The following is a 26,971-nucleotide window of genomic DNA, read 5'->3' on the forward strand; positions in this document are numbered from 1 at the left end:
GAATCGAATCGTGGGTTTGGTGTATCGTTACAGCCCTAATGAACACAGGAACAGTCTCGGAACTCTGGCGAAGCAAACAGATGGACTCCTTGGTGGCGCAGGCAAGCAGGTAGGCAACCCAATCCTCAAACTGGTGATGAGTGATAGTAATCCAGGGATGTAAGGCGATCGTGCAGACAGGGACTCACAAAGGCAGACAGAAAACATCCAGCGGGAACTCCACAGTCCACACACGAATGAACAGGCAGGAACACGGAGACACGAGAGGGATCAGACACCAGGTACGGGAACATCCAACAACGATCTGACAAACACAAGACGAAAGACCAAGAGCTTAAAGGGATAATTCACCCAAAAATGAAAATTCTGTCAGTATTTACTCACCCTCATGTTGTTCCAACCTCTTAAGACCTTCGTTCATCTTCGGAACACGAATTAAGATATTTTTGATTAAATCTGAGAGCTGGATCACTCCTCCACACTCCTCCATAGGCTTCTGCAGGTATTGAAACTGGCCAGCCCCGAAAAGTTATTAAAGACATCGTTAAAATAGTCCAAGTGACTACAGTGGCTCAATCTTAAGTTTATCAAGCGATGAGAATACTTTTTGTGCGCAAAAACAAACAAAAATAACGACTTTATTTCAACTATTCATTTCCTTCTCTGTTGGCCTCTAGTCAGTTCAAGTAGTATGATTGGGTAGAGCTACGTCACACGCAGGCTCACTATTGGCCGATGCTGGTCATGTGTGTGATGCGTGTGACGTACAACAACAGAAGCTTACTCTATTACACTAGTGAACTGACTCGAGGCCCACAGAGAAGGAAATGAATAGTTGAAATAAAGTCGTTATTATTGTTTTTTTTGCGCACAAAAAGTATTCTCGTCGTTTGATAAACTTAAGATTGATCCACTCTAGTCACTTGGACTATTTTAACGATGTCTTTAATAACTGGGGCTGGCCAGTTTCAATCCCTGAAGAAGCCTATGGAGGAGTGATCCAGCTCTCAGATTTTTCCCTCCCGTTTGGCCCCACCTGTCACGTGACACATCTCTATTCCCCACCAGTGGGGCGCGCCCCACACTTTGAGAACCACTGAGCTAGATCAACATTAGAATAACATACAGATCATATTCTAACATTTCATCATGTTGAACTAAATAACATTGATAGTTTTATGTACATTTGCTCACCTGTCTAATAAAGTACATGCAACACTCGCGTCTCTGTCAAGTCGAAGTTAGTCGCGGACGTGGAGCTCTCAGCATCTCGAAAGATGCTGATCTTCGTTTTAGTCCTCTTTTTGTCTCAAAGTCTGCTTGCCATGGTCCATAATGTTTGAACAAAACAACAACAGCGTGAGCATCCTGCTAAGCATAACGGGCATAACCCAGTTGTCAACGTCTGTCGCCTTGGTTACTATGGCAGTACGAGCGCAAACCTGGCGGAAACTGAGGCTAACACGGATATGACGCCATTGACTGGCGACTCCTCACCCCTGCTCACACGTCCCGTTTCCTTGGTTAAAATCGCAATTTTCTCACGATTTACAAATAGTTTGAAACATTTGGGATATTGTAAGTAATCAACTAAACAAAATATATAACATTGGCCTAGTGGTTTTTGGATATTTTACTGCAAAAATCCTACATATTGTACCTTTAAGACAAGTGCAAACTGGGTGCTTCATGCAAATGTGTTCCTATTCACAAAATAAGAGGCTTTTATGGTCGCCCATCAATGCAAATGACTCTATGTGTATAGAAGGATCATAAACATGCTGGTACAGATCATACCAGCTGGGACAAAGTCGCCTCGAAGTCGTTCATCTTCGGATGCGGCGCCGCGCGCGATGTTACAAAAAGTGCCGTGCACACGCCAGGCAAAATGGGGTCTTGCGCACCCAACGCGCACGACCGCCCACACCGCAATGACGTCATTTTTGCCGCGCGCACCTTCGTGCTCGAGCGGACGCGTCGAAACAACGCTTACACAAGGCTTAAGTGCCAATACTGTAAAACTCAACATTTCCGCATTCCGCGTCCTGCGTCTTTGCATTGACTTAACATTGCAATCACTCGCGCTAGACGCTCTATTCGCGTCCGGTGTGAACGCACCATGAGAGAGCTACTTTGAGCTACATGGAAAAATATGCAAAAAACAAGCCACTTTGAAATGTTGCTGTTTTCATGAATACAAAAGTTGGGTGACCCTCCCCCCAGACTAAAAAAAGTTGGATGACCCTCCCCTCAACAAAGAATAAAAAGACATGACCCTCCCCTATTTTCCTCCGGTGGTCCATACCATAAATACCGAACGGTCCCTAAACTATATCAAGTAATTTCTCTAAAACACCTTTTAAAAAAAAATCTATTAAGAGCTGTCTCTCGGGACTATCCAATGATGCAAGTCGTAGTGATTGTGCTTCTCGGAGTTCATCTAGCCTATTCTGGTGAGTATGTTATTTTAATTTTACAGTATAGCCAGTGTAAGCTTTCTCTTAAAAAGCTGTGCCACTGTATGATATGTCTCTTAATATTTATTATATTACAACATTGTAAGAGACCTTAAATGAAGAGCACAAAAAGTGTCGTGTTATTGTTATTTTTTCCCCGAAAGCACTTACGCAAGTATAGGCATATAACAAACGAGCATAGCCTACTATGCTTTAAACGAGCATAGCCTACAGTTTCAGATCCCGATCAGTTTCATTTCTAACCTGAGAAACGCTTTTTTGCCCAGAGACTAATGATGACCAACTTGCTAAATTCGCAATAGGCTATTGATTTTTTTGTTCTATTAATTAAAATCTAAAAAAGGCGTATAACTCTATAATAAATTATAACAACCAAGATATTCTGAATTAATTTTTTTAGAAGATCATCTTTTCTAAAAAAAAATTATACTTTTTTTTCCCGTTCTTACATTTGTCTTTGCACATTCTGCACGGTGTGTGTGCATTAAGAATGTGAGATCTTAATGCACACACCTGTCTTTAACAAATTTTCCATTTACTGGGTCTAAATATAAGTACTCAGAGCTCATATGACCTAAAGAAAAATTCGTTGTGTATATTCTAATAAAACTGTTTCTGACTAAATGGTTCTAATTCAAATAAGCTATAGTACACCTAAATCTAGCAAAATATATTCCAATAACTGGCAGCATCCCATTAAATATAAATTTAACATGTAACAATGTTTAATTTATGAAGATGACTAATAATGTTCTCTCTGTTTGTATCTCTGTACACAGGAAAACACTCTCTGAAATACTTCTACACTGGTGTGTCTGGAGACATTGACTTCCCAGAGTTCACTACTGTTGGTCTGGTGGATGAAGTGCCGTTTATGTACTTTGATAGCAATGCAATGAAAGCTGTGCCAAAGACAGAGTGGATGAGACAGAAAGAGGGAGCAGATTACTGGGACAGAGAGACTCAGATCCTGATTGACACCCATCAGACCTTCAAAAACAACATCCAGATCGCAAAGCAGCGGTTTAACCAGTCAAAGGGTAAGTTGGTAACAAACCCACTTACACACACACACATGATCTAGAGATTTATGTAGTATTATGTGTGTGTGAATGAATAGTGCATTGCGCATACAGTTGTATACATTTATAGTATACATAGTATATTTATATGCATAAAAATACAGATTTTTTTATATGAGACATCTGGAATGATTTAGTCACCATCTGATTATCAGGTGTGCCTAACAGAGACTAGAGAAATAGGAATATACTATTAAAATATACATATTTACAATATAGGTCTATACATTTTAAGTGTTATGCAATTAATTATTTGGCAGCCTCAACTTTTAAATGATATAATATAATGATGTTCTCTAAACTGTTGTCGAGTTATAATCATTTAAATGGTGGGTATCAACTTGTTTTTGAGAAAATGGCCTCAAAAATTCCAAACAATTTTCAGATATTTTTGGCAAAATTTGAGATTTATTTAAACTTCAATACATTCCATTTTTAAGACATCAATAATATTTTAATTTTAGAAATATGCCCTTTCCTAACTAATGAGCAATGGTCATTAAATTACTTTTAGTGTTGCGGCACATCTTTAGTGAGCCAGACAAGAGGAGATCAATTGACGCGTGACTCCGTAGGGTAAGCTAGGCTTCTTTGTAGTTTATTCAATCGAGAGAAAAAAGAATGAACAAAAAATAACGAACACATAAACAGCTGAGCCATAGACCTCTTCCTACCAAACATTGTCTGAAAATTATATCCGCCCCCTACTTCTGGACTCAACCTTTACAATCCTTTATAAATACTCTTTAGGCAACCACAATAAGAGTCACCATTCATAACATTCGCAGCAATAGTCATACTGATACAAATATTACACACAGTTCTCAAACTTAATCACAATTTAAATCATTAGTCCCAAATCTACAATGGTCCAAGACTTAGTTTTAAGTCCAGAAAACCTAAACCAGAAACCCTTTGTGACCTGGATGATATTAATCTACAGTTGAAGAGTGCTCTGTACATGGGTAGCACTTAGGATCACAAAAGGATCACATTTTGTTTCTGTAAGTAAGATAAATGCTTGAGAACTTTATGGTGGAAATATAGATTCAAAGACCCAAAACACTCTTACTGTGAAATATTGTTGTTAGATCCGGACAGCTTTCAGTAAACCATATTTATAACTCAGATATTGTGTTTCAATTTTGACCAAAATATGCTAAAACAGCAGTATACACACACATACACTCATGTGTGTTTCTTTTTGGTCCTTCCATTGGCTTCTATAGTAAACTACCGATATTTTCTCTCATGTTCCGGAAACCATCACATAAACCTTTCTGCATATTTACATTTTAATGACAATAATATTATTTAGTATGTTTATTAAGCCATAATAATCATGGAGATGTTGGCTTTTCTCCACAATGTTGGTGGTTTCAGATTTTACTTGTGGATAGGTTTACTCCTCCTCATGTAGGCAAAACCTGACTCACATACAGATTTTCTGTTTGCCTTCTATGTGTATCACAAATCATCAGATTTGAAAGGTATCATCATTGTCATGCACATTGAGACCGACATACAGACATGTTTTACTTCAATCAATGTACTAACAAGCCGCACACTCTTGCTGTAGACATAATGTACAACACCAGATCATAAATTATCAGCTGCTTTTGCAAACCATTAAGGGGGAAAAATGAATTAGTGTAATCACAACTGGGACTATATATGAATAGCCAGTCGTTTTAGAGCAGATCTACTGGTGGATCTCAACCAGTCTTACAGATATGTCACAAAGCTGCAATCAGAGCAGAAAATGCTTTCTAGGTATAGTAATACATGAATAAATATACACATTATATTAATGTTGTATAATCTAATAGAGTGGGTCCCCAAGAAAAAGCTTTTCTAATACTCATTATCCCAGCATACCCTAGTAATGGAAACACCATTCATATATATTTCCTCTCTACAGAATTCATACTGCAATCTCTTTCGTTCTCCACAACATGAAAACATTTCATGTTTCCTTCACAGAGAAAGAATATAGAAGTGATGTGTGCTGTGCATATTTATGCTAATGCAAAACTGAATCAATGTCCAGTTGAATTGCCAAAGAGTTGCTGTATTTTGTATTTCTGCTGTACTGATGATGCCACCAATCTTCTAAATTAATTTAACCAGCAGGTCCAGCAGGTAAACCATCACTAACACATAAACAAGCCTGATTTGGCCTGTAGATTTAAGCAGGTCTAAGCTGGTCTTTCATAGTTTCATTCAACTGAGTGAATGAGAATGAGCTCTACAGAACACACATACAAATAGTCTGTAATGCTTAAATGTAATCAAAGTGTAGTATGAAATCAGTCACTATAGAGAACCTATATTTTACATTATCTAAACATTTTTCCAAAATATGTAAGTTTCTTACTGATGAATGTATTCAGACTATATGAATTGTGTTTTCATATAATATACATACATTGTTTCTTTTCCTCAGGTGTGCACACAGTCCAGGAAATGTACGGCTGTGAGTGGGATGATCAGACTGGAGCAACAGATGCGTTCCTGCAGTTTGGATATGATGGAGAGGACTTTCTGTCTCTGGATCTTAAGGAGATGAGATGGATTTCCCCAGTGCAGCAAGGAATCATCACTGTACAGAAGTGGAACAATGACAGAGGATATATTGAGAGTGACAGAAATTACCTCAGCACTGTGTGCATTGAGTGGCTGCAGAAGTATGTGCAGTATGGAAAGAGCAGCCTGCAAAGAAAAGGTACATCAGTTCTTATGAGCATTATGAGCTTTGTTATGAGCATTATGAGCATGTGTTCCTAAACAATCTTGTTTACTTATTTTTAATTATTATTAATATATTATATATACCGATAATTTTTTAATTCAGAGGTTTGCTGGGTACTACAAAGCTTGAGTCTAGTTATGCGATTTAGCCCCTTCATTAAAAAAACAACTCAGTTTTCTTACTCGTAAATATATTATAGGAAGATATGAATTCTTTTTTGGAATTTTAGCAACTCTCTCTCTCTCTCTCTCTCTCTCTCTCTCTCTCTCTCTCGTCTCTCTCTCTCTCGTGTTTCTCTCTCTCTCTCTCTCTCTCTCTCTCGTCTCTCTCTCTCTCTCTCTCTCTCTCTCTCTCTCTCTCTCTCTCTCTCTCAGTCTCTCCTCAGGTGTCTCTGCTGCAGAAGTCTTCGTCTTCTTCAGTGACGTGTCATGCTACAGGTTTTTACCCCAGTGGAGTAACAATCTCCTGGATGAAAAATGGACGAGATCATGATGAGGATGTGGATCTTGGAGAACTTCTTCCCAACGAGGACGGAACCTTCCAGAAGACGAGCACCATCAGAGTTTCACCTGAGGAGTGGAAGAACAACAAGTTCAGCTGTGTGGTGCAACATCAGGGGGAAACCAAGACAGTGGACAAGATCAGGGCAAACAATGGTAAGAGTGATAATAAACCATAAAAATATAAAATAAAACCAACTATTTATATTAATGTTTTATGTTTAGGTTGGTAACACTTTAAAATAAGGTTCATTAGTTTAAATTGTATTAACTAACATGAACGAAGTCTATGCTAATCAGGGCTCCAGACTAACTTTTTTTACTAGGAGCACTGTAGCCCCTGACTGAAATTTTTAGGAGCGCAAGCAGAAAATTTAGGGGCACACCTTAAATCAGCTTGCAATGCAATTATTCAAATTTCCCCCAAAATAACTGTAATGCTGACAAATTCTTTAATAATAGACTTAACGTACAGATATTACAATGTGCAGTTTTATTTTAAGTTCACAGGCTCCAGACTAACATCTGAGGGCCGCAGCACCGAGACACTGAGTTCTACAACACATATCTGGTAGCACTGGGGCTGACAATAAAGCACTACGCTTAATTTAGGCTGTAGATGAAATTAACTTTAATTATTATCATTCATAATGTCTTAATATAAATTAAAAAGCAAAACGAGTAAAGAAATCTATGGTTTATAGCAGAGAACTCTTCATGCGCCGAATCGGAGTGTTTATCACTGGATCTCGCAACGATGATGTTATTAATTCTGAGGCGAAGTCAATGGATTTCTTCACTGCATCTCCAGAGTCTGGATCTCCTAGTAACAGTGTCGCGTGATCGAGATCGACTGGCATGTTCGGGGCGCTGCGCTCTCTATTATTCAGCGCATTTTCGTTCCGCTTTCATTTTGTTTGCGTTTGCTGCTCGGCAACGTTGTGGTCGCGCCAGTGCGCCCTAAATAAATATTTGGTTGCATCGCCAGGAAAAATGGTCGCAGTCTGGAGCCCTGCTAATATTTGTTAATAAAAATCCAGCTGTTCGTTGTTTGTTCATGTTAGTTCACAGTACAATAACTAATGTTAACAAATACAACTTCTGATTTTAATAATATATTAGGAAATGTTGAAATTGATATGAACTAAGATCAATAAATGCTGATATGTGCAGTTCATTATTAGTTCATGTTAACTAATGTAGTTAACTAATGTTAACTAACGAACGTTATTGTAAAGGTTTACCTTTGTTTTATATTTTAAATAAAATAAACAATAAAACAAAATAACTATTGCTAAATGCCAATAACCATATTTATATTTTTCTAAAACACACTTCAATATACATTTGGATTGCGGATTACGAAAGGTGGATGGCTGATAACTAAAGTGATATTTGACAGATTGTATACAGGGCCTACTCAAGCTGGCCCAACCTGGTTTTACAAATCAAGCTTTGAAAACATCAAAATGCCAAGAAAAGGTGAGGACGACTCTGTCTCATTGCCTGGTTCAGGAGTTGCTTGAACAACTAAAGACTTATTTTAAAGAACTTCTTGATCAACAAGAGAAGAGTTTTAAATCTTGTGTTCAAGTGATTGTGGACTCTATGTGTGTTCGCATGGACAATCTTTTCAAAGATGTCCAAAGTGTGACTAAAGACGTTCAGGACTTAAAAACAAGTCTCCAGTTTTCTGCTTGCTTTGACTGAAACGTGGCTAAATGAGGACATCAGACAATTTTACTACTTACCTCAATACAACGCAGTACATTTTTGTAGAACTAATAGAAAGGGTGGTGGAGTTTCCCTTTTTATTCATGACGATTTTGAATTTTTTGAAAGGAAAGATCTGAGTATTCATTCTTCTGAAACTGATGCAGAAGCAGTTTTTATAGAGATTCTATGAGTTTTGGGGGTCAAACTATAATTATTGGTTGCATTTATCGACCACCTGACAATGATATTGACATCTTTAATGAGGCTTTGTCCTCTATGCTGGAGATTATAAGTGCTAAGAATAGGACTTGCATTCTTCTTGGAGATTTCAACATTGATCTTTTGAAACATGAATCAAATTCCTCTATTGAGTTCTTAAATACAATTTATTCTTATTATTTTTATCCACTTATTGATAAACCAACAAGGATAACATGCTCATCAGCAAGCTTAATTGACAATATACTAACTAATCATTTTGTAAATTCAATCACATCAGGTGTAATGCTTACTGATATTTCAGACCATCTTCCTGTATTTCTGCTTTTTACAAATTCTCAGCAAAAAAAGCTAACCTATAGTATGAAACATCGTAGACTTAGTTCTAAATCTGTTGAGTCTTTTAAAAGGTCACTGGCTGAGATATCATGGAATCATGTTTTCGGACATCAGGATGCCGAAACAGCTTATCAGACATTTTTGAATATATTTTCATCTTTGTTTAATAAATGTTTTCCTTTGGTACAAAGTAGAAGTAAAAACAGAAATATTTCTAAGCCATGGTTTACACCTGCATTAAGAAAATCCTCTATTATTAAAAATAAGTTGTATAAAAAATCTCTCATTAGCCCCACACCGTTAAATATTGCGTACTATAAAAAATATAAAAACAAATTCAGCAAAGTTCTAAAAGATGCCAAGAAAAAATATTTTTCTGAGAAGCTGGGAAATTCTTGTGAAAATATAAAAAAGACCTGGAATGTTATAAATGAATTATTAAATAAAAAACAAACAACTCGAGGAATTCCAGGGTCGGGTTTTCCGATAACGATCTATCTTAGCTCTTAAGAGTGCTCTCTACGTGCAAGGTTACGAACGCTCGCCGCAATTCCACGCGCGTTTCCCAAAACTGCACTTAACATGAACGCGCGAGAACGGGCTCTACGTGCTACTTAAGCATCGCTGTCCATTCGTGAAGTGCTGAAATATAACCTTATATGGAACCGTATTCTGAACGTTTAACCTAAAAATCGTCATTTGTTGTGGATTAGAAATCAAGACAAGTCTAAAGCATCTATACAGGCGGAGGCACTGACACTGAAAATGGCTGAAAAAAACTTAAAAAAAAAAAAAACTACAAGAAAACAAGAGAAGATACCTTTCAAAAAGGTAAAATTAATGTCCTTTTAGAGGAGATAGAGCGAAACAAAGACTTTATTTTTAACAGATTTAAAGGACACCATACAAATAAGGAAAAACAAAACATCAGGGAGGACATTGCAAACTAACTGCAACCAGCGGCGTTCAAAGATCAGGTAAGGAGGTCCGCAAAATACATGGCTGGTTTTCGTGCACGTCAGCAAGTCATTGACAGATTTTTTTTTAATTCATCCCTATTTTGCCCATTTTTAAAACATGATTCCCACATTACTTCATTTATGATTTTTTTCATTCATTTAATTTAGATGTGGATTTCTATTTTTTTCTTCCCTTTTTTCTTATTTCATTTATAAATTCATTTGAACAAAAGACGAGTACAATAAAAAAAGTGTACAATAAAGTACAATCAAAACCTTATATTATACTCACGTTGCACTGTAATCTGTTAAATCTAGATAAAAGTGTAATCTGCTGGTTGTCCTGCAGGTGACCTCATAACTCTGTCTTCTTACGATGCACTTGGAGATTTACGATTACTCCAGAGCACTCGTAGGTCTACGAAGATTTTCAAGTGCTACTTAAGTTACGATGCTTTTGGGAAACAGGCCATAATATTAAGATCAGTCGTTCGATCGTTTTTACGATCAATTTAGGCTTAAGATGCTTTTGGGGCTGCGTTTCCCGATAACGATGGATCTTAGCACTTACGAGCATTTTCTACGAGCGACTTTACCAACGTTCGTGTTCATTTCACGTGCGTTTCACAAAAACGCACTTAGCACGATCGTGCGCAGCTGTGCTTTAAGTGCTACTTAGAGTCGCTGTCCGTTTGTCAAGTGCTGAAATGTCACGCTCGTAATTGTAGCACACGCTTGTATTTTGAAATGTATAGCCTAATTGTTTTCATCTGATGTGCATTTTCTACGAGGCCAATAATCTATAAAAGCACAAACCTATGGGTGGAGACACCAGCAAACTGGCTGAACCAAAAAAAAACAAAGAAAATATTTTTTTTTTTAAAGAGGAGATTAATGTCATTTTAGAGGAGGTGGAGCTATACAACATGTTTTATTCAGCAGGTTTAAGGGCAGTCATACAAATAAAACAAAAACAAAAAATCTGGGAGATTATTGCTACAAAACCGACTGCAACTAGGGGCATTAAAAGTTCAGGGAAGGAGGTCAGGAAGAAGTGGCAGGACTTTGCCAGCCTTGCTAAAAGGAAAAGGGCACTGCAGAGGACAACATTTAATAAAACTGGTGGTGGGACCAATGATTCCCCCTTCTCACAGCAGAGGAAGAAAAGGCCTTGTCAATACTTGGCACAAGTGCTTCAGATGGCATTTGTGGTGGTATTGACATCCATGGAGGAGTAGGGGTAACTCAACCTGAGCCTGGTCAGGTCCTTCATGCTCAGAGGAACCATCAGTTTCATCTGCCATCTCCCAGCATCTACCATCTCCTAGTCCTCCACACAACCCTCCCAGGCCTCAGCCTCCATCTTCTGTTGTCCAGACTGCAGCCACAACATCTCAGCAGTTTGAGAATGTTGAGAACATGATAATTTGAGAATGTTTGTTGTTGTAGTCAGGATATATTAGAGTGTCCTTAAGAGGGAGGAGGATGAAGAGGTGGAGGAGAAGGACAAAGATGGCATGGGACCACATGATGGCCAACCAAGAAACAGGCTTCATGGCTGGTTTTCGTGCATGTCAGCAAGTCATTGACATATTTTTTTAGTTCATCCTATTTCCCCAGTGTTTGAAGCATATTACAACTTTTTTTTTTTTTTTTTTCATTCATTTAATTTAGATAAAAATTATTAGATTAAATTATTTCTTTTTTTGTTGTTGTTTTCTGCCCTTTTTAATTATTTTATTTATAAATTAATTTAAACAAAAAACGAGTAATAAAGTGTACAATAAAGTACAATCAAAACCTTATATTATAATCACATTGCACTTGAATAAAGTTGAATGTGTAATGTGCCGGTTGTCCTGCAGGTGACCTCATAACTCTGTCTTCGTACGATGCACTTGGGGATTTACGATTACTCCAGAGCACTCGTAGATCTACGATGATTTTCAAGTGCTACTTAAGTTACGATGCTTTTGGGAAACAGACTGTAATATTAAGATCTTTCGTACAATCGTTTTTACGATCTTCTTTAGGCTTACGATGCTTTTGGGAAACGCAGCCCAGGTCAGTTATCGGATGGTATAGAGAATTCCAGTAGGGGTTCAAGCTTCAGCTGGCTGGCAGGAGCTGCCACTGGCATGTCACATGACCTGTCAGTGGCTGGCTGGCAGCTGCCAGTCTGAGCCTGGCATGTCACGTGACCTGTCAGTGGCTGGCTGGCAGCTGCCAGTCTGATTCTAGCATGTCACGTGACCTGTCAGTGGCTGGCTAGTTGCCTGGCAGTCTGCCTTTACCAAGTTTCAGAAACCATTGATTTTTGACAGTTTTTGTGTTTTGTGTTCCTCCCTTTCTAGCTCAATTATTATGCATCTGTTGATATGATTATGTTCTTTAGTATGATTGATGTTTTGGGGACTGTTATCCCAATATAACCAGTCAAATGGCCGTGATCAGACTGGCAGCTTACAGAGCTTGCTGGACGCTCATCCAGTCAGCCATGGCTGATACTGCGAGTATAACACGTTGCCTGACACTCTCGCTACAAGGAAATAAAATGTTTTCTTATTATGAATATAATGTCATGCCTTTATTCTTGTGTATTATTGATGTTTTGGGGACTGTTATCCCTATTAAACCAGTCAAATGTGCCATGATCAGACTGGCAGCTTACTGACGCTTTGCTCGACGCTCATGAGTCAGCCGCGGCTGATCAGCGAGTATAACGCGTTGCCTGACACTTGCTGCAAGGAAATAATTTGTTTTCTTATTATGAATATAATCTCATGCATTTTTTTTTTTTTATGATTGGTGTTTTGGGAACTGTTATCCCTATTAAACCAGTCAAATGTGCCATGATCAGACTGGCAGCTTACTGACGCTTTGTTGGACGCATGGAGTCAGCTGCGGCTTAATTGGGATAACAGTCCCCAAAACATAAATTCTACTAATAGATGCATGAGATTATTCTTAATAAGAAGACAATTAATTTCCGTGCAGCGAGAGTGTCAGGCAACGCGTTATACTCGCTGATCAGCCGCGGCTGACTCATGAGCCTCGAGCGACTCGGGCAAAGAGTCAGTAGCTGCCAGTCTGATCATGGCACATTTGACTGGTTTAATAGGGATAACAGTCCCCAAAACATCAATTATACTAAAGAATAGATGCATGACATTATATGCTAAATAAGAAAACAATTAATTTCCGTGCAGCGAGAGTGTCAGGCAACACGTTATACTCGCTGATGAGCCGCGGCTGACTCATGAGCCTCGAGCGACTCGAGCAAAGCGTCAGTAAGCTGCCAGTCTGATCATGGCACATTTGACTGGTTTAATAGGGATAACAGTCCCCAAAACATCAATTATACTAAAGAATAGATGCATGACATTATATGCTTAATAAGAAAACAATTAATTTCCGTGCAGCGAGAGTGTCAGGCAACGCGTTATACTCGCTGATCAGCCGCGGTTGACTCATGAGCGTCGAGCAAAGCGTCAGTAAGCTGCCAGTCTGATCATGGCCATTTGACTGGTTTAATTGGGATAACAGTCCCCAAAACATCAATCATACTAAAGAACATAATCATATCAACAGTTGCATAATAAATGAGCTAGAAAGGGAGGAACACAAAACACGAAAAAAGCTAAAAACCAATGGATTTGAAACCTGGCAAAGGCAGACTGCCAGGCAACTAACCAGCCACTGACAGGTCACGTGACATGCTAGAATCAGACTGGCAGCTGCCAGCCAGCCACTGACAGGTCACGTGACATGCTAGAATCAGACTGGCAGCTGCCAGCCAGCCACTGACAGGTCACGTGACATGCCAGTGGCGGCTCCTGCCAGACAGCTGAAGATTGAACCCCCACTCGAGAATTATCAAAACCCCATCGATATAGCAAACGGTTTCAACGATTTCTTGCCTCACTGGCAAAAAATATTACGAATACAGGAAAATTTACTTCTCAAATTTTTGAACTGCCATATCCTTGCTTAAATGAATTTGATCCTCCAACTTCTAATGAAGTGCTTGAAATTATATTAAAGATGAAGGACACAGCTCCAGGACATGATGAAATTAGAGCTAGTCTCATAAAGAAAGTAGTTTGCTCTATTATTGAGCCTGTAACTTATGTTCTCTCTTTGTCACTTAAAACAGTGAGATTTCAAATTAGCTAAAGTAATTCCCTTGTTTAAGTCTGGGAATTCACATGTATTTAACAATTATCGACCTATTTCACTATTACCTTTCTTTTCTAAAATACTCGAAAAATTTGTTTATAAAAGGATATTAAAACACTTGACAGAAAATTTGATCTTATATGATCACCAGTATGGTTTCAGAGAGAACATGTCTACTGAAATGGCTCTTTTACAGTTTGTCGATAAAATTACAAAAAATCTGCATGAGAAAAATAACACTATTGGTATATTTGTAGACTTGTCGAAAGCATTCGACACTGTAAATCATAATATTCTTTTAGCAAAATTAAAAATTATGGCATTAAACATATAGCCTTAACTCGGGTACAAAACTATTTGGAAGAGAGAGAGCAATTTGTTTATGTTAACAATCTGAGCTCAAATAGGAAACAACTTTTATGTGGGGTACCGCAGGGGTCCATTTTGGGACCTCTATTATTTGTAATTTATATCAATGATTTAAGAGTTGTATGTAAAAATTTTATGCCACTCATGTTTGCAGATGATACATGTCTTCTATTATCTCATTCTAACATTAACATTCTAACACATTAATAAGAGAAGCAAATGAAGAATTACAAAATATTTCTAAATGTTTTAAAGTTAATCAACTCTCTCTTAATATACAAAAAACTAATTTTATGATGTTTAGTAAAAAAAATAAAAAAGGAGATTGCCAGGACATAGAGGTATCAATTGATGGTTTAAAAATTAGCCAAGTGAACCAAATAAAATGTTTAGGTGTCATTGTCGACCAAAAACTAACTTGGAAATATCATATTCAACATGTTTGCAGAAAAATAATGAAATCTGTTGGTATATTGAGTAGAGTTCGCTCTTTAATTGATATTTCATGTATGAAAACATTATATTACAGTTTAATCTATCCCCACATTTTGTACTGTAATATTATTTGGGGTGCAACATGCAAAACATATTTAAATATGATTTTATTAATACAAAAGAAATTCTTGAGAATTATGAGTAATTCCAATAGATTGTCATCATCTGTTCCACTATTCATAAAATATAACATCTTGACAATATTTAATGTTAACATCTATTGCATAAATATTTTTATGTATAAGTATGTGAATATGACAAATATTATGCCCAGAGCTTTTAATAATTTTTTCATGTATTCTTCGGATGTTCATGCCTATTCCACAAGGCGTTGTAAAGATTTTTATCTTCCTTTTTGTAGAACTACAGCTAATCAATCTACACTGAAATACCGAGGGCCTTCCCTCTGGAATCATTTAGATCCCGTTTTTAAGACTTAAATCACTCTAAACTCTTTCAAAAGAGAGCTGAAAAAAATGTTAACATATAATTAAGTTTATCTGGTTAATTTGTTATATTAAAATTATTGATGTATTGATTGTATTGTCTTGCTTGATCATGTAATTTTATGTCCATTTAATGAGATTTTGGGGAGGTGGTTTTATAAGACCTCATGGTCTTCTCACTCTCTCCCGCACAGTACGTTTTTTCTTTCTGTTTTTTTCCGTTAATGGATTTGTAAAGTTGTATTTTAAATGATATATGTCCAAATAAACTTTCAACTTTCAATGGACCCTGAATCTGCAATTAAATATGAACTGAAATAAAACAATTTAAACCGTATCAACCATAAATGTTCATATCATGTCATTTTTTTGATGATAGAATGTAATACATTTACATTGTAACTGTAAATTTTTCGAGTATAAGAACTCTATTAGAGTATTTTACTTTTGGGAAACTTCTACTTCCCTACATTCAAAAGCATTACTTATTACTCTAAGTAAATTATTCTGTCATTATTTCAAACGGAAGAAATCGAGACCTACTCCAAGATGTGATAGTAGTGATGTAAAAAATCATTCTTTGTAGCAAATTCTTTTCAAATGAACCTGTTAAATTTGTTTGCATATTACAATGAGCGATTAATGGACCGATCCGATAGCAGCAACATCTCATGTCCCACCAAGGTCACTAAAGTGGTCACATCTGAAATGTTCGTAAGAGTCGGCAATGCCTTATGGGACCAACTTACATGTAATTCTTCTAAATGATGAATCAAAAAAAAAATATTCAATTTGATATGAGCTTTAATTTAATTTGTGCTAAGTTTACATTCAGTCCATGACTTAATACCTGGCTGTGTCTACAGTAGCACCATGTTGACACAGTGACTATAACAGCTGCCTCTTTAACGAGTCACACATGAGGAACACGAGTTTCTCTACGTTTTTGAAAAAAAAATTTTATTGTACATGTAAATACAAAATTTCATGCTTTTTAATTATAGCTTTTAAACTCCTTTGGTTATTTTAGTCTGACTCTCTTTACTCTCTCTCTCTCTCTCTCTCTCTCTCTCTCTCAGTCTCTCCTCAGGTGTCTCTGCTGCAGAAGTCTTCCTCTTCTTCAGTGACGTGTCATGCTACAGGTTTTTACCCCAGTGGAGTTACAATCTCCTGGATGAAAAATGGACGAGATCATGATGAGGATGTGGATCTTGGAGAACTTCTTCCCAACGAGGACGGAACCTTCCAGAAGACGAGCACCATCAGAGTTTCACCTGAGGAGTGGAAGAACAACAAGTTCAGCTGTGTGGTGGAACATCAGGGGGAAACCAAGGATAAGATCAGGACGAAATATGGTAAGAGTGATAATAAACCATAAAAATATAAAATAAAACCAACTATTTATATTAATGTTTTATGTTTAGGTTGGTAACACTTTAAAATAAGGTTCATTAGTTTACATTAGTTAATGTATTAACTAACATGAACTAACAATGAGCAATACATTTTTACAGTATTTATTAATCTATGCTAATGTTTGTTAATAAAATTCCAGCTGTTCGTTGTTTGTTCATGTTAGTTCACAGTGCATTAACTAATGTTAACAAATACAACTTTTGATTTTAATAATGTATTAGGAAATGCTGAAATTGATATGAACTAAGATTAATAAATGCTGTATATATACAGTTCATTATTAGTTCATGTTAACTAATGTAGTTAACTAATGTTAACTAACGAACCTTATTGTAAAGTGTTACCTTTATGTTTTATATTTTAAATAAAATAAATAATAAAACAAAATAACTATTGCTAAATGCCAATGGACCCTGAATCTGCAATTAAATATGAACTAAAATAAAACAATTTAAACCATATCAACCATAAATGTTCATATCATGTCATTTTTTTGATGATAGAATGTAATACATTTTACATTGTAACTGTAAATTTTTCGAGTATAAGAACTCTATTAGAGTATTTTACTTTTGGGAAACTTCTACTTCCCTACATTCAAAAGCATTACTTATTACTCTAAGTAAATTATTCTGTCATTATTTCAAACGGAAGAAATCGAGACCCACTCCAAGATGTGATAGTGATGTCTGATTTGTGAACAAATCATTCTTTGTAGCAAATTCTTTTCAAATGAACCTGTTAAATTTGTTTGAATATTACAATGAGCGATTAATGGACCGATCCGATAGCAGCAACATCTCATGTCCCACCAAGGTCACTAAAGTGGTCACATCTGAAATGTTCTTGAGAGTCGGCAATGTCTTGTACAGAGACTGATGATGACCAACTTGCTAAACTCGCAATAGGCTATTGATTGTTTTGTTCTATTAATTAAAATTTAAAAAAAGGCTAATAACTATAATACATTATAACAACTACGAATTTCTGAATTAATTTTTTTAGAAGATCATCTTTTCTAAAAAAAAAAATTATTTTTTCGTTCTTACATTTGTCTTTGCACATTCTGCACGGTGTGTGTGCATTAAGAATGTGAGATCTTAATGCACACACCTGTCTTTAACAAATTTTCCATTTACTGGGTCTAAATATAAGTACTCAGAGCTCATATGTCCTAGAGAAAAATTCTTTGTGTATATTCTAATAAAACTGTTTCTGACTAAATGGTTCTAATTCATATAGGCTATAGTAGACCTAAATCTAGCAAAATATATTCCAATAACTGGCAGCATCCCATTAAATATAAATTTAACATGTAACAATGTTTAATTTATGAAGATGACTAATAATGTTCTCCGTGTTTCTATCTCTGTACACAGGAAAACACTCTCTGAAATACTTCTACACTGGTGTGTCTGGAGACATTGACTTCCCAGAGTTCACTACTGTTGGTCTGGTGGATGAAGTGCCGTTTATGTACTTTGATAGCAATGCAATGAAAGCTGTGCCAAAGACAGAGTGGATGAGACAGAAAGAGGGAGCAGATTACTGGGACAGAGAGACTCAGATCCTGATTGACACCCATCAGACCTTCAAAAACAACATCCAGATCGCAAAGCAGCGGTTTAACCAGTCAAAGGGTAAGTTGGTAACAAACCCACTTACACACACACACATGATCTAGAGATTTATGTAGTATTATGTGTGTGTGAATGAATAGTGCATTGCGCATACACTTGTATACATTTATAGTATACATAGTATATTTATATGCATAAAAATACAGATTTTTTTTATATGAGACATCTGGAATGATTTAGTCACCATCTGGTTATCAGGTGTGCCTAACAGAGACTAGAGAAATATTAATGTACTATTAAAATATACATATTTACAATATAGGACTATACATATTGAGTGTTATGCAATGAATGAATTGGGCAGCCTCAACTTTTAAATGATATAATATAATGATGTTCTCTAAACTGTTGTCGAGTTATAATCATTTAAATGGTGGGTATCAACTTGTTTTTGAGAAAATGGCCTCAAAGATTCCAAACAATTTTCAGATATTTTTGGCAAAATTTGAGATTTATTTAAACTTCAATACATTCCATTTTTAAGACATCAATAATATTTTAATTTTAGAAATATGCCCTTTCCTAACTAATGAGCAATGGTAATTAAATTACTTTTAGTGTTGAAGCACATCTTTAGTGAGCCAGACAAGAGGAGATCAATTGACGGGTGACTCCGTAGGGTAAGCTAGGCTTCTTTGTAGTTTATTCAATCGAGAGAAAAAAGAATGAACAAAAAATAACAAATGCATAAACAGCTGAGCCATAGACCTCTTCCTACCAAACATTGTCTGAAAATTATATCCGCCCCCTACTTCTGGACTCAACCTTAACAATCCTTTATAAATACTCTTTAGGCAACCACAATAAGAGTCACCATTCATAACATTCGCAGCAATAGTCATACTGATACAAATATTACACACAGTTCTCAAACTTAATCACAATTTAAATCATTAGTCCCAAATCTACAATGGTCCAAGACTTAGTTTTAAGTCCAGAAAACCTAAACCAGAAACCCTTTGTGACCTGGATGATATTAATCTACAGTTGAAGAGTGCTCTGTACATGGGTAGCACTTAGGATCACAAAAGGATCACATTTTGTTTCTGTAAGTAAGATAAATGCTTAAGAACTTTATGGTGGAAATATAGATTCAAAGACCCAAAACACTCTTACTGTGAAATATTGTTGTTAGATCCGGACAGCTTTCAGTAAACCATATTTATAACTCAGATATTGTGTTTCAATTTTGACCAAAATATGCTAAAAAGCAGGATACACACACATACACTCATGTGCGTTTCTTTTTGGTCCTTCTATGTGTATCACAAATCATCAGATTTGAAAGGTATCATCATTGTCATGCACATTGAGACCGACATACAGACATGTTTTACTTCAATCAATGTACTAACAAGCCGCACACTCTTGCTGTAGACATAATGTACAACACCAGATCATAAATTATCAGCTGCTTTTGCAAACCATTAAGGGGGAAAAATGAATTAGTGTAATCACAACTGGGACTATATATGAATAGCCAGTCGTTTTAGAGCAGATCTACTGGTGGATCTCAACCAGTCTTACAGATATGTCACAAAGCTGCAATCAGAGCAGAAAATGCTTTCTAGGTATAGTAATAAATGAATAAAAATACACATTATATTAATGTTGTATAATCTAATAGAGTGAGTCCCCAAGAAAAAGCTTTTCTAATACTCATTATCCCAGCAGACCCTAGTAATGGAAACACCATTCATATATATTTCCTCTCTACAGAATTCATACTGCAATCTCTTTCGTTCTCCACAACATGAAAACATTTCATGTTTCCTTCACAGAGAAAGAATATAGAAGTGATGTGTGCTGTGCATATTTATGCTAATGCAAAACTGAATCAATGTCCAGTTGAATTGCCAAAGAGTTGCTGTATTTTGTATTTCTGCTGTACTGATGATGCCACCAATCTTCTAAATTAATTTAACCAGCAGGTCCAGCAGGTAAACCATCACTAACACATAAACAAGCCTGATTTGGCCTGTAGATTTAAGCAGGTCTAAGCTGGTCTTTCATAGTTTCATTCAACTGAGTGAATGAGAATGAGCTCTACAGAACACACATACAAATAGTCTGTAATGCTTAAATGTAATCAAAGTGTAGTATGAAATCAGTCACTATAGAGAACCTATATTTTACATGATCTAAACATTTTTCCAAAATATGTAAGTTTCTTACTGATGAATGTATTCAGACTATATGAATTGAGTTTTCATATAATATAAATACATTGTTTCTTTTCCTCAGGTGTGCACACAGTCCAGGAAATGTACGGCTGTGAGTGGGATGATCAGACTGGAGCAACAGAGGCGTTCCTGCAGTTTGGATATGATGGAGAGGACTTTCTGTCTCTGGATCTTAAGGAGATGAGATGGATTTCCCCAGTGCAGCAAGGAATCATCACTGTACAGAAGTGGAACAATGACAGAGGATATATTGAGAGTGACAGAAATTACCTCAGCACTGTGTGCATTGAGTGGCTGCAGAAGTATGTGCAGTATGGAAAGAGCAGCCTGCAAAGAAAAGGTACATCAGTTCTTATGAGCATTATGAGCTTTGTTATGAGCATTATGAGCATGTGTTCCTAAACAATCTTGTTTACTTATTTTTAATTATTATTAATATATTGTATATACTGATAATTTATTAATTCAGAGGTTTGCTGGGTACTTACAAAGCTTGAGTCTAGTTATGCGATTTAGCCCCTTCATTAAAAAAACAACTCAGTTTTCTTACTCGTAAATATATTATAGGAAGATATGAATTCTTGTTTGGAATTTTAGCAACTCTCTCTCTCTCTCTCTCTCTCTCTCTCTCTCTCTCTCTCTCTCTCTCTCTCTCTCTCTCTCTCTCTCTCTCTCTCTCTCTCTCTCTCTCTCTCTCTCTCTCTCTCTCGTCTCTCTCTCTCTCTCTCGTGTTTCTCTCTCTCTCGTGTTTCTCTCTCTCGTGTTTCTCTCTCTCTCTCTCTCTCTCTCTCTCTCTATCTCTCTCTCTCGTGTTTCTCTCTCTCTCTCTCGTGTTTCTCCCTCTCTCTCGTGTTTTTCTCTCTATCTCTCTCTATCTCTCTCTCTCTCGTGTTTCTCTCTCTCTCTCGTGTTTCTCTCTCTCTTGTGTTTCTCTCTCTCTCGTGTTTCTCTCTCTCTCTCTCTCTCCCTCTCTCTCTCTTTCTCTCTCTCTCGTGTTTCTCTCTCTCTCTCTCTCTACCTCTCTCTCTCTCTCGTGTTTCTCTCTCTCTCTTTCTCTCTTTCTCTCTCTCTCTCTCTCTCTCTCTCTCTCTCTCTCTCTCTCTCTCTCTCTCTCTCTCTCTCTCTCTCTCTCTCTCTCTCTCAGTCTCTCCTCAGGTGTCTCTGCTGCAGAAGTCTTCGTCTTCTTCAGTGACGTGTCATGCTACAGGTTTTTACCCCAGTGGAGTAACAATCTCCTGGATGAAAAATGGACGAGATCATGATGAGGATGTGGATCTTGGAGAACTTCTTCCCAACGAGGACGGAACCTTCCAGAAGACGAGCACCATCAGAGTTTCACCTGAGGAGTGGAAGAACAACAAGTTCAGCTGTGTGGTGCAACATCAGGGTGAAACCAAGACAGTGGACAAGATCAGGGCAAAATATGGTAAGAGTGATAATAAACCATAAGAATATAATAGAATAAAACCAACTATTTATATTAATGTTTTATGTTTAGGTTGGTAACACTTTGAAATAAGGTTCATTAGTTTACATTAGTTAATATATTAACTAACATGAACTAACAATGAGCAATACATTTGTTACAGTATTTATTAATCTATGCTAATGTTTGTTAATAAAATTCCAGCTGTTCGTTGTTTGTTCATGTTAGTTCACAGTGCATTAACTAATGTTAACAAATACAACTTTTGATTTTACAAATGTATTAGGAAATGTTGAAATGAATATGAACTAAGATTAATAAATGCTGTATATGTGCAGTTCATTATTAGCTCATGTTAATTAATGTAGTTAACTAATGTTAACTAACGAACCTTATTGTAAAGTGTTACCTTTATGTTTTATATTTTAAATAAAATAAATAATAAAACAAAATAACTATTGCTAAATGCCAATGGACCCTGAATCTGCAATTAAATATGAACTGAAATAAACCAATTTAAACCATATCAACCATAAATGTTCATATCATGTCATTTTTTTTGATGATAGAATGTAATACATTTACATTGTAACTGTAAATTTTTCGAGTATAAGAACTCTATTAGAGTATTTTACTTTTGGGAAACTTCTACTTCCCTACATTCAAAAGCATTACTTATTACTCTAAGTAAATTATTCTTTATTTCAAACGGAAGAAATCGAGACCCACTCCAAGATGTGATAGTGATGTCTGATTTGTGAACAAATCATTCTTTGTAGCAAATTATTTTCAGATGAACCTGTTAAATTTGTTTGCATATTACAATGAGCGATTAATGGACCGATCCGATAGCAGCAACATCTCATGTCCCACCAAGGTCACTAAAGTGGTCACATCTGAAATGTTCGTAAGAGTCGGCAATGCCTTATGGGACCAACTTACATGTAATTCTTCTAAATTGTGAATCAAAACAAAAATATTCAATTTGATATGAGCTTTAATTTAATTTGTGCTAAGTTTACATTCAGTCCATGACTTAACACCTGGCTGTGTCTACAGTAGCACCATGTTGACACAGTGACTATAACAGCTGCCTCTTTAACGAGTCACACATGAGGAAGACGAGTTTCTCTACGTTTTTGAAAAACAAATTATTTATTGTACTTGCAAATACAACATTTCATGCTTTTTAATTATAGCTTTTAAACTCCTTCTGTTATTTTATTCTGACATTTTTAATCGCTGTTAATCCTTAAACATCCCTAATCGCAAAATGCCTAATTCTGACCCAACAGAAACACCAACAGAAACACCAACAGAAACACTTGTTCCCATTTAATTGGCATTATTGTTGGTGCTGTTGCTGCTGTCCTGTTGTTGGTTGTCATCAGTATTGTTTGGTTTAAGGTGTATGAGAAAAAAAAGGTGAGGGCAAAAACGTGTGATTTTATGTCACTTATACTGACTTTACAATATGTTTCACATATTTTTGATGTTTGTTCAGTTTTGATTATATATATTTTTTCTCATATTCTCTATTTGAAATATAAATGCCTCAGTAACAGATGGACTCTGTCATAGTGCACTTATGGTTATGTTAGTATCTTTACTCAATCTGGATTGTTTTGACCTTTTACAAATAATAAATTTAGACTAATAGTAATTCCAAATATCTTATGTTGTGACCAATGTATTCATTCTATACCTACTTACAGCAACACTGTCCTTATCATTCTTGTAAACATTTTTGATACATGTTTCTCATTTTCTCTTCTATCCTCTAATGATGGCTCTAGTGAAAGGAGCACCAGCAGCCTAATATGTAAGTGTGAAATTACAGACAGAATTGTCTATTCCTGTGAGTGAACTACAACAATATCTTTCTGTCATTTTAAATACAAAAGATGAGAATACTGAACTTGACAAGTACGGTAATGCTTAGCATCATTTAATTTTATGAATAGATTTAAATGGTTAATTTTTTGTTGTAGCTTCTGGCAGTGACTCCAGCATCTTAAGCATCACAAATATTATTGAGTTGTCTCAGTCATGTGAAATTAACCAAATGTAATTCTGTTCTTCTTGTAATTTTAGGACACAACGTGACTGAGAGAACTGATCCTGGCAAATAACATTTACCCTTCTGCCAGAAATACATGCTCTTCTTCTTCTCTCTCTCTCTCGCCTATTTTTAAAGCTTTTGTAAAGTCTAGAATTATAATAGATTTTAGGTATTATAGAGCAATGAATGATTTTGAAACTTTTGTACAGCAGTGATGTCATAATGAATCTGTGGCACCAGAAGTAAGATAAAACCATATTAAACAGGCCTAATAATCTACAATAATCTATATCTGTCAGAGTTAGGTCCTGTGTTTCCCCCTCATTGTGTTTTTGGTTTAGTCCTGTTTCTCAGTTTTCCCGCTCCTCGTTAGTCCTTAGTTAATTCACCAGTTCCCAATCATCATTGTGTCTCTCACCTGTGTCCCCATGTTCCTTTGTTCTCCCTAGCATTTAAACCCTGTGTTCTCCCTCATTCAGTGTCTGTTCTCGTTATTTGTACAACGTGTGATGTGTTCCCTAAGTTTCTTTATTAAATATCTTGTTTCCTGTGATTCCGCGTCTCTGTGTACTTCCTACCACTACACCTGACAATAGCTAAACATAGAATAGAAGGCTTTTGAATTTACATCACTGATCTTACAAAAGTTGATCTCACATTTAATGGTGTAACAAACTGTAGGTGCATTGGTGTTTGAAAAAAAAAAGTAAGCTAATATATTTTTCATATATTTATTATCCCTGTGATTGGCTAGCCATCAGTGTTTCCGTGCCTATGAGCGGCTCCTGCATCCCCGCTGCTCTAAACAGGATAAACAGTTTTAAAAATCGGTGTGTATTATATCATTTTATTTTAAAGTCTGGATTTTTGTAAATTGTGATTTTCCTTTTGGTAAAATCTGTTCTATATATTAATTTCTGCTTTTTCAACTTTTTGATTATTTAATAAGATAAAACAGGGAAATTATGATACCTACTTATTATGTATGGCTATTATTTTATAAGGTATAATCTAAATATTGTATATGGGTCTCTTGTTATTTTTTTACATTATGGTTTCATGTATTGGGTAAATTCTATGAACATTTAAATGAAACTATTTGTGAAAATATTTGTGATTTGTTGTGCAGTTTATCAGGAGAGCACATTATTAATGAAATGTGAATTAGGGTTTTGCATTTTGCAATTTTCCCAGTTGCTTAAAAACAATTCTTTGCACATTTTTTATCAAAAAAATAAAAAAACTTTCATTTAAATTTGTTCTTAAATCAAATTTAAACATTGGCTTCAAATACCTCACAGTCCTCAAATACACAGCTAAGCTGAACACCCATTATGTAGTAAGATTTTTATTGGATACATTGCACAAAATGATGTAGAAATTTCCACAAACTGCACAGTTAATTATTAAATACTACATTCTCTGGGGAAAAAATCTTACTCGCTGAAAAACAAAGCCAAAAATCAAATTATAAAGCACATAAATGTGTTTTAACATATACAAAGAAACATGGGGATACACGTACAATATAAATGCACAGTTAATTGCTCACACATATACAAAAAACAATCCTGGATCTGAAACTTATTTAGCACAATTCAACTATTTGCAAACACAGCAACATCTCTTTTTCACCGCCTTCTCCAGCAAGCTTGTCTTGAACTGTTGGGGAAAATATTGTGGAATAGTCCAATCTCACCAAAAAATCCATGTGCTGAAGATGGGCCTTTTAAGAACTGATGCTCTCCTGTTCAGTTTACAAGATCAACATCTGGCGTCCCAAATCAAAAGTGTGGCAACAGCCCTCTCAGTTTTTCAAAATCAAATCAAAACCGTAACATACATTTAGCAGTGGGTTTTATTTCCAGCTATCATACAAATTGCATTAAAGTCTTCAAATATATACAATCATGTGAAAAAGAATGAGCAACAACACATGACATATCAAACCATGTCATTATTTATTTAACAAAAATGGTTTGTTAAAAGGACATTGTCTTGGAAGTCCATAAGAGGTTTGTTCAGATGCAACTTTGCAAACCTAAACCATGCTGCCATGTTCTTTTTAGAGAGAAGAAGCTTTTTCCTGGCAACCCTTTCAAACATGCCATACTTGACCCGTCTTTTTATAATTGTACTTTTTTGTTTTATCACAAAGGGTAACCAATCCAAAAGACACATACAGCAGTTTAAGAAATTTTGAGTAAAGCTTGAAATGAAATACAGTTCCCTTTCGTTGTCACTCCGAGTTACGTCGGATGACGACGAATGGGGTTTCGCTTAGAAAGCCTATCAACTTCGAGTATTACAAAACGAGCCAATGGCAAGGAAATGCCATGGGTCTGCGGAATTTGCATGGCGTAACTCCGCCCCACCTCGTGGGTATAAAAGGAGGAAGCCGGCAGCAAGCAGATATGTTTTCGCTTCGGAGCCAAGTGTATTCTTCTCTCCACAAGCCATCTCTGAATTGTCAGCTTTACAAACGAGTACCTCGAGTGTTGGTGTGACGGCGATCTACGGCGAGAGCGTGCTTCCTGCTGATCTGTTGCAGTGGTCTGCCAGTCGGTGCGTTTCTCCCCGGGTGCTTCAACACTTGAGTTTTCTCTCACTAAAAGAGCTTACACGTGGCACGTCTTTTTAAAGACGTCTCGCCCGTGTACTTCTGGTTGCGGCAGATTGGTATCGGACTCTGATGGGCACGAGCGTTGCAT

The 26,971-nt window shown here is 36.3% G+C and overlaps 1 protein-coding gene across 3 annotated transcripts; it reads left to right on the plus strand.

Moving 5' to 3' along the window:
• The first annotated feature begins 1,954 nt into the window (after positions 1-1,954).
• LOC143701629 (uncharacterized) lies at positions 1,955-24,813 on the plus strand. Of its 3 annotated transcripts, none has more exons than XM_077195073.1 (10): positions 1,955-2,453; positions 3,257-3,517; positions 6,006-6,284; positions 6,686-6,967; positions 16,613-16,888; positions 18,329-18,589; positions 20,834-21,112; positions 21,917-22,198; positions 23,995-24,020; positions 24,293-24,813. In XM_077195073.1, the coding sequence occupies exons 1-9, from the start codon at positions 2,402-2,404 to the stop codon at positions 24,015-24,017; spliced, it is 1,995 nt and encodes a 664-aa protein (XP_077051188.1). In that variant the 5' UTR covers positions 1,955-2,401; the 3' UTR covers positions 24,018-24,020; positions 24,293-24,813. The 3 variants fall into 3 exon arrangements, with proteins under 3 accessions (XP_077051188.1, XP_077051187.1, XP_077051189.1); XM_077195072.1 differs by having other exon boundaries at positions 2,246-2,453; positions 24,190-24,813; XM_077195074.1 differs by lacking the exon at positions 6,686-6,967 and having other exon boundaries at positions 2,299-2,453.
• Positions 24,814-26,971: the final 2,158 nt, after the last annotated feature.

The sequence above is a fragment of the Siphateles boraxobius genome, unplaced genomic scaffold (assembly GCF_051911475.1).
Source record: "Siphateles boraxobius isolate OS27281-9 unplaced genomic scaffold, OSU_SipBor_1 33, whole genome shotgun sequence".
Classification (NCBI taxonomy): domain Eukaryota; kingdom Metazoa; phylum Chordata; class Actinopteri; order Cypriniformes; family Leuciscidae; genus Siphateles; species Siphateles boraxobius.

Bases quoted from the DNA above. Each gene is read 5' to 3' on its own strand.
- LOC143701629 (XM_077195073.1), top strand. From the start codon at position 2,402: ATGATGCAAGTCGTAGTGATTGTGCTTCTCGGAGTTCATCTAGCCTAT. The intron at 21,113-21,916 runs GTACATCAGTTC...TCTCTCTCTCAG, and splicing joins GAGCAGCCTGCAAAGAAAAG to TCTCTCCTCAGGTGTCTCTG. The intron at 22,199-23,994 runs GTAAGAGTGATA...TGATGGCTCTAG, and splicing joins CAAGATCAGGGCAAAATATG to TGAAAGGAGCACCAGCAGCC.